This window comes from Hemicordylus capensis, chromosome 1 (assembly GCF_027244095.1).
Source record: "Hemicordylus capensis ecotype Gifberg chromosome 1, rHemCap1.1.pri, whole genome shotgun sequence".
NCBI classification, from domain to species: domain Eukaryota; kingdom Metazoa; phylum Chordata; class Lepidosauria; order Squamata; family Cordylidae; genus Hemicordylus; species Hemicordylus capensis.
In genome coordinates, this window is record NC_069657.1 from 271,585,550 (window position 1) to 271,594,604 (window position 9,055).

General features: G+C 42.1%; 1 protein-coding gene across 1 annotated transcript in view; it reads left to right on the forward strand.

The window, feature by feature from the left end:
* APOB (apolipoprotein B) overlaps positions 1-6,206 on the forward strand; it is a 52,210-nt gene extending 46,004 nt beyond the window's left edge. Inside the window, exons 27-29 of the mRNA XM_053285191.1 lie at positions 319-433; positions 1,436-1,616; positions 3,339-6,206. Coding sequence (XP_053141166.1) covers positions 319-433; positions 1,436-1,616; positions 3,339-5,102 — 2,060 coding nt within the window. The 3' untranslated portion in view covers positions 5,103-6,206. The remainder of the gene's footprint in view (positions 1-318; positions 434-1,435; positions 1,617-3,338) is intronic.
* Positions 6,207-9,055: the final 2,849 nt, after the last annotated feature.

Consider the following 9,055-nt stretch of genomic DNA (forward strand, 5'->3'; position numbering starts at 1 on the left):
TAAATTTGCCCCTGCCTGCACACAAACACCAGTGCACAATATATAACACAGTATACCAGATTTTACAATAGTTACAGCAGCTTTTTTAAAACCTCAGAAACCAATGCCCCCCCCCCCACACACACACACAAAAGCAAAAGTGCAGATTTCTAGCATAAGGCTTACTAACACAATGCAAAATCTTGAGTAAATTATGTCAGAGACCTCAGCTCTGAATGCAGTCTGGGTTGTTTTGTGGGGGGTTTTTTGGTGTTTTTTTAATTCTACCCACGTTACCTTCTGTTTCTTATTTTACCCATGTGTAACTTTTTGTTGTAGCTGTGAGCACTTTCAAGTATGATGGTGGCCGCTTCAGTTCAGATACTCTCGGCACCTTTGCACATCGTGACCTGAGTGCAGATTTTAGAGGACTTTTTTCTGCTCAAAGAAACAGGTAAATATTGTCAATAAATCAGTAACTCAAATAATGAACTATACACTAGTTGCATGGTATCCTAATTCAATGATCTACATGAGTGGTTCCCAACCTGGGGGCCTCCAGATGTTGCTGAACTACAACTCCCATCATCCCATCTACAGTTTATTGTAGCTGGGGATGATGGGAGTTGTAGTCCAGCAACATCTGGAGGCCTACAAGTTGGCAAACCACTGATCTACACTATAAAATGTGTGCTCGGGGTTGCCCTGTTACCTAGTGTGCACAGGAGCAAATCAAGGCTGTGGGGAGAGATTACCTTTGAAGAAGGTATATCTGAAGGGGCATGTTGTATCATATGTGCCTCCCTCTTCTTTGAGATCTGGAAATGTAGCCTTTAGGGGGAGCCACCACCAGATTACATCACAGCTGGCAGCACAGTCTTTTTGGTAGTGCCCCCTTCACTATGAGATCCAATGGAAATACATCAGAATCACTTAATTAGGCTGTATCAACTTTTCTTTTCTGACAGGCTTTTGAAGTGCCTGTTTGAAATGTTGCATCCTGTCATGCACTATTTTGATGTTGGTTCTGTTTTAATATTTTACGATGTGACTATTTTATGTTGTCTTTTGTGAGGGCTTTAGGGAACGTTAGTCAAAAGATGGATTATAAATCTATTAATTAATTAATTGTGTGCTGTAAGGCTGAGGCCTGGATGAGTGAAAGCTACAGAGTCAATTGGGAATACTCTGAAGTTGCGCTGGTATTCACATGCATGTTCAACTAATTTTAGGTTTTAATTCTTTTAAATTAAACATGGAGTCTCTTCCACCCAGCTTTTTTAACAACCTAGAGTCGACATATGTCGGTCATCTGTTTTGCTTAGTGTAGCCATGTAATGGTTGTGAATAGCGTCAATAAGCCTTCTTTAATACGCAGTTATTTTAAATGGCAGTTGTGCTTTTAAATGCTGGTGATTAATGTATTTGTTCTCTGGTTGAATTATGGTTGCTTTAGATTCATTGAGTACACACTGTCTGTGGATGTCACCAGCCCAACCTTTACTGATGCTCAAGTGCGTTATAAGGCTACCAGCTCAAAAATTGATACAACAGTATCTTCTTCAGCGGGCACTCTTGGCTTTCTTCTCGATCTGGACTCTGATGCACTCCAGAGCAAGATTTTCTACCGAACTCAGGTAGGCAAAGCTGAAATTAGCCAATGTGGCTTTCCTTAAATTATCATTTAACATTTTACTAGCACAATGCCCATCATTTTAGATGGGTTTGAGGGTGCCAGAAGACAATCAGGTGTATTATAGGAACCTTATCAGATCCTCTGTTAACTGAATCAGGCTGCTTGACCTCAAGAACAAGGGTGCAGGGAGACCAGACTACACCATGATAAGGAATCTCTGGCCACATTCACATGTAATGCAGGACTGAGGGTCCAACGGGCCAGCTGCTCCACCCTTCCCCTGCCAACATGCTGATTTATCCACATTCTGACAAAATGGACAGGAACTGGACTGCAGTCCGGGAGACTGCAGGGAGGAGGGGGAACTGGCTGTGTGGGCTTCCTTCTGGCATGAAGGACAGCTTAAACAGCCAGCCACAGCCAGAGAGAGGGAGGAGCTTCTACCTTCAACTCCCATTACAGCAAGCACAGCCTGCAATTCAGCATTCAGATGTAATGCTGGCAGATGCAAACCTGGTGTGCTTCCAGGGGCAGAGCCACCGTTGGTCGAATGGGTTCAAAGACACCCCCCCCCCGGGGCCATGCCTCGTGGCCTCAGACACGCCCCCATGTCTGACACCAGACGCGGGGGGTGGGGTTATTTTGCTCCCAAATGGGGCCACGCAGCCCAGTTTGGGACTGAAATCAGCCCGCCCTGCATTGGCAGCATGGCCGGAGTGAGTTTCTCTTCCTTTTAAAGGCAGGGAGAGCTGTTCCTTGCCTCGCTACCAACGCAGCAGGGCCGATCTCCCTCCCAAATGGGGCTGCACGGCCCTATTTGAGAGGAAGATTGGCCCGTGCTGCATTGGCAGCATGGCCAGAATGGCTCTCCCTGCCTTTAAAGGACGGGAAAGTCGCTCTGGCCCACGCTGCCCAATGCAGCGCAGGCTGATCTCCCTTCCAAACGGGGCCGCACGGCCCCGTTTGGGAGGAAGACCACACCCCCATGCCTGACATCAGACATGGGGGCATGGCTATCCAGCCCCCTGTGTCTGATGTCAGATGTCAAGGGCGGGGCCAGGGGGCCGCGGTAGCAGCCGAACACAAGTGCCACCAGCCTTCCTCCGCTCCTGTGTGCTTCATTAACTCCTCCTCAACATAAGCATTTCTCCTCACAACCTCACCTAAGGTACAGTGAGAACTCTCAAGGATAGCTGCTGAGGAAAAGGAGGGAAGACCAAGAAAAAAAGTGTGATCTTTAGACAAATGGTACACATAACTTTTTAGTGGCAGCTACAGAGTAACTAAATAACAGCAATAACAACTGTGTCAACAATAGTAAGACTAAGGCTACAATCCTATTCACACTTAACTGGGAGGAAGCCTCATTGATCATAGTGGGACTTACTTCCAAGTAAGCATGCATAGGATTGTGCTGTAAAGCTATAAATGCATTGACCAAAGCTGAATATTGCTAAGAAAAGGACATTTTTATCCACTAAGCATTTTTCCTGTCTATGTTCTTTAAACTTCTTTATTCCATAGATTTTAATCACATTTTACTGCCTAAAATAAATACAAAATGAAAATTTAGTAAGAGTGCAACAAGCACAAGCCATGACCAAACATATGATAACAATTAATTTAACTGAATGCAAAATAAGAATATTCCTGTTTGAAGTTGGTTAGTGAATGGGTGTCAAGCAGAGAATAACCCTTTCCAAAATTTGCTTTACATTTTCAGTCTAATCCTCAGAATGATGTTGATGTCTTAAAAAGTGAGATATCATTCCAAAACCCTGAGCTCATTCAAGTCAAAGCCAACTGGAAAGAAGATAGTGTCACAGACCTACTCCAAGGTTTAAAAGAGAAGGTACCTAACATCGTTAATGCTGTGTATCTCTGTGTTAACAAGTACCACCATGAGCACACAGGGATGGAAATCAGCACTGCTACCTTAAAGCTGAAGGAGAACCTGATAAATAATGTTGACTACACTTATAGAGGAACTTTAAATAGTATCAATGAACTTGAACAGCATCTTCATCAAGTCACTGACCAAGCCACTGGGAAATACGAAGTTATGAGGAAAAAAGCCAAAAAGATGTATCATGAAGCTGCAGATCAAGCCAGCCAAATAGATTATGGCCAAATAAGAGCCAATTTTTTTGATGCCATAATGGATGTGATAGTGGAATACCATAAAAGGGTGAAGCACCTTATTGACTCTGCCATTGAATTCTTGAAAATAACTAAATTCCAGGTGCCAGGGCTGGCCGAGAAGCACACTGGGGAAGAACTTTATAGGATGGCGACTGAATATTTAGCAAACACTGTAGACTTCTGTATTTCAAAGGTGCAGGAACGTTTTGATGCTTTTATTGCATTTGTCAACGAAGTTGAGGTTAAAATTCCAGCTTCCAGCCAGATGATCAAAGGCAGTCTCATACTTGATGAAATTAAAGGGTTTCTAACACATGTACAAAAGAAGGTCCATCAGAATCTTATTGGTCTCCAAGAGGTTGACTTTGCAAAGATGCTGAGAGAGCTGAAAGAATTAGTTCAACAAGCCTTTCAAAAGACCGAAGAGTTTATCCAAAATCTGCAAGCTGAAAACTATGAATATATAAAAACCCAAGCAAAACAACTGCTCACAAATATCTTACAAGCACTGAACAGCGTAGCAGGTGATATAAAATATTGGGCTCCTCGTGTTGAAAACATCATCCAGAATTTCAGTCAGGAGGCTTCCCAGAAGCTGAAGGAATTTCTGCTATATATGAAGGACCTGCGGCAGGAATATTTTGACCCGAGCATAGTTGGATGGTCTGTCAAATACTATGAGGTTGAAGAGAAGGTGGTAGATTGGCTGAAGAGTTGTTTCAGTGCTGTATTGGAATGGCAGGCCTACTGCATTGGCCATGCTGCTGACTTGGTTTCACAGCTGACAGATCAAGCTAAAGAATTTGTGGAGAACCAGGGGAAAATCACAGAGCTCTCTAAGTCTGCTCATGACAATATCCTGTATTGGTCTGAAGCTGCTAAGAGGTGCACTGCTGAACAAAAAGAGAAGGTCAAGGCAAGGCTACAGGAGGTCTCTGAGCACCTTTCTGATTCCATTGCAAGGCTCATCACTGAAACTAAAAAATTGATTGACCTGGCAATAAAAAATTACACAGCATTCCTCCAGTACCTCCAACAGCTGCTTCATCGATTTGAGAAGGTGACAGCTGATGCTCTGAGGCCCTATGTAGTTGTTCGCCAAGGAGAGCTCAGAATAGATATCCCGAAACCATTTGACATACTGTCTGTTTATCAAATGCCCCAGTTAAGTGAAGAGGATTTCAGAAAGAAACTGGAATTAACACGTGAACTGGTTCAGCAAGGCATTGACCAGAGCTCCAGAAAATGGGAAGAACTGCAGAGTTTCATTGATCAGCAAATTGCTGCTGGCCAACTGACCATGCAACAGATCAAGGAAAAAGTACAGCAACACATACAATCTTGAATGGACAAACAGAAGGAAAGATTGTGCAAGTGTTTATCACCCCCCATATTTAAAGCCACAGCAGTTACCATGTTGGAAACATCAGGAAGCTATCGTCTGAACTGGAATTTGTAAGTGAAAGCTGAATGATCTGCAGGTTAGTTTAATGCTATGCAAAAGCCAATAAATAAATTCTTTATGACAATGCAGTGTCCTTTATTAAAACCATTTTTCATTTAGGTCATAGAATAGATCATGATACAGTGTTTGTTAGAGTTAATGGACATGGCTTCAACATGGCCAGCCCCATATTGTGCAATACATTTTGTAAATGATCTCACTGAAACTTCAAAAGTTTATAGAATAAGGAATTGTTTGTAGGGTAAAAGGTCAACTAAAGGAGCCAATTTAAAGTTTATGAATAAGTTCTGAAGTGGGATTGTATAAAGTTTAGCTATATACTTTTATAATGAAGCAGGAGGAAAGTGGGCTCAAGAATAAGTGCAATCTGAATAAGTCTGCAGTCTACACAAAAAAGGGAAAAAAAATGAAGAATATAGGCACCAGTGGTCAAATTATTCCCTCTGCAAGCAGAATAGAATGTTGCTGTTGCTGCTTCTTTTGCCATAAATAGTCTTCAAAACCAGCACAAATCAAGGGTCAACCACTGTCCTTGTAAACATTGTTTCATTTTTATCAACCAAATTTTTGTGGGTTTTTTTCTTTTTGTTTTACAATTTGGTTTTTCAATTTCTGTTTTAATTGTCAAGTGTTTAATTGTTGAGCCAATCCAAGATCAGGCAGTTTGCTGGGCAAGTGGTGTAACACCTCTTGTTATTCCAAAAATAGCCTAATGGATGTTGGGAACCCTAGAAAGGCCTTGTTAAAAAAAAAAAAGTTCATAAGATTGACATCTAAAATTCCTGAAAACAAAATACCTGGGCTTAATAGTTTATTTGGATTTTAAAAATTTAGAATGTTATGTACACAGAAAGAGGCCCAAGAAGATCCGAAATGATGGCCTTCTCTTCCTCATTTTTGCTTCTGTCAGAATAAGTTCATTTTGCCATGTCAGTAGAAATGTTGTATGTATATTTCTTCTAATTAAACCATTCACTCTGGGAACTTCTGTATTTTTTCTTTCCTTTACTCATTTACAGAATAGAGCTTGTTTTATGTCTTTTCCCTTTCTCAGACACCTTTTGGTATAGATTAGGTTCTTTACAGTGCAATTTTGCAATATATTCAAAACCTTTCTTCTGTCACAACACTCATTTTTGGAAAATGTTCTCATTATTGGGAGTTCCTACTTTGGCAAAGTAACCAAAGAATTTGAGGAGCAGCCAAATCCAACCCTCTGCCAGAGAAAATAGAAAGTAAGAGAACAACACACTTTACATATACATATACATATACAACTAGCTCTGAACATGGAACAGAATCTACTCCTACCAAACAGAATCCTTGGCCATCAAGTCAGAAAATGCTTCTTTGCTTTATCATTAAAATCTATTAATGACATAACCACATATTCAAATACCTGAAGTGAAGTCCAGCCAACTAATATGGGTGAATGTTGGAAGCTGACTTCAGTAGACTGTGGGAGCAGAGAGTTGTGGGAACTGGGGATGGAGCCAGCTCACTGTTACCATAGTAACACTAGTTGCATGGTAACCTCGTGGGCCATAGGTCACTGGCCAGGCAGAGTAGACAATACTGGGCTAGATGGACTGGTCTGATTCAATGCAAGGGAGCTTCATGTGTTCAGCTTCTGTTGCACGGGAGTTTTGAAATGTATTTGATGTATGTGATAGAGAAGCATAATCAATTATTTCTACATTACTGAAATAATGTCATCTGCTTCTCTATTGCATACGCTGAAGAAATATTTTGTTTCCTCTGCACCCAGCATACAGTTTTTAGCACTAAAAAATCTGTACTGTGTTTCATGAACACATTTTCTCTGAAACGCTCTTGTCCCCCTCCATACATATACACATGCTACATACATCCTGATGAAGATAAATTATGCATAAAATTGACTATATCCTGTCCTGAAAAGTTCCATCATAGCTGCACTACACCATATACTTTTACTGTTGTAAATAACCACCCACCTATTCCACTTTTTGGCTCTAAGAATCCATATCTTTACAAAACCAGACCTCTGAGCAATAGAGATATTTGGTTTTATTCAGAGGACATTTGTTTCAATTTGCTTCAGAAATGCCTCATTTACTACCCGCCAAAAGCATGTTACTCTGTGTAACAATGGCCCATTTCATCTAGATATCTGTTAGCCCAGAATGTAAATTAATAGGTTGTGGAGAACACAAGATTCATTTAGTGAGAATTATATTTGTTTCCTAGGAATGCCTGTGAAATTGAAAGAGAGGCAGAAAGGAGATAATGATAATACAAGAAAGCTGTCCTAGAAAATTGATGACCCTCTTATAAAGAGTTGCTGACATCCAGATGAACAAAGCACTGGTGCTATGGGAGAAACACCAATGTATCACCAGTGCTTCTAAAGAGTTCCAGACTATCATTGCAGTGCTTACATGGGGGCAGCAGGGGTGGGGGGCTTGAGATGAGATCTATTTGTTTGTTTGTTTTTCCACTGGAAGCACTCTGTGGCACCTGAAAATATGTCCCTGGCTGCACAACCCTCAGGGACATATTAAGGAGAGACATATTAGAGGGTTCTGTTGGGAGAACGGGCTTGGCCCGCTCTCCCCCACAGATGAGCAGAGAGCACGCCCTGGGTGGCCAGATAGGATCTGCCACCCTCATGATTACCAGCTCCATCACAGAACAGGTTGGGCGGCAGGGATCGGAGTCTACCTGGCCCCTGGAAGTCCCAGAATGCCCGGTGCGAGTGTGTGGGGCATTCTGGAGAGACCCCCGCCCCGATGCCAGGAGGCTTGATATGGCCTCCTGGTCAGAGGTCTCCTCGTGAGTCGACATGGCGCAGAGTCGCACCATGGCAACTCACAATCACAAAAATGGGGTTAGCAGAGTGCTCGCTTCGCTAACCTTGTTTAAGGGAGGGCATTTCAGAGGGCTGGCCGCTGGGAGCTGCACGGTTCCCGTGGTGGCACGTGACCAGCCAAAACCAGGCTGGGCTCCCTTTACCCGGTTTTGGCTGGTCATGGGAATAGCCTCTTTTTCAGATGGCACAGAGCACTTCTGGGGGGAGGGGAGATTGCCAAATCTGCTGCCCCAGCATGAATGGTGGAGCTGAGATAGTTGGACTCCTCAGAAGTCTGGGTGCCACTGCTAGCCAGTCTTCCTACCTCATCTCTTATGTGCCTTGACTTCCCTCAATGGGGAGGGAAGTCTTTGAGTATCATCTTTCTATGTTTCCTTTGATTGTGGTTTATTCCCTGCTAAATTGCCATGTATGACAATTTACTGACAGCAATGGAGCAAATAACAATAGAATCTCCTATAGTATTGATGGCACCCTCTTATGGTGAGGCTGTTGCCACTTCCCACTCCATCACCTACCTTCCATTGTGTATGGCAAAACTGCGTATCTGTGGCCATAATGGAGCTGGAAATTATGTTTGGGTTGAACATTTACATTCACTTGTGATACTGATGTAGTAGTAGTAGTAGTAGTAGTTATTTACAGTCATAGATCAAACAACAAGAAATACAAAATACAAGGTACAAGTGCAAAATACAGAATAGTAAACTTATACATAGAGTAGTTCCCCTTTATACAATCTAGAAGAAATATAACAAAACCTTGCTACAGAGTTGGAAACATAAGTATCCCTGCCTGAAAGCAAAAATTTAACTAAATAGTTATCTGATTGATGGGAAAGATTAAACATTGCCTGATCTCCTGATATAACTTACAATGTAATAGGATATGTGTGTTTGTTTCTATTTCACCTGAATCACAACTACAACTACATTCCTCCAAAGGTAGGCCATGAAATCTCCCAAATAGTAATGCAGAGGGG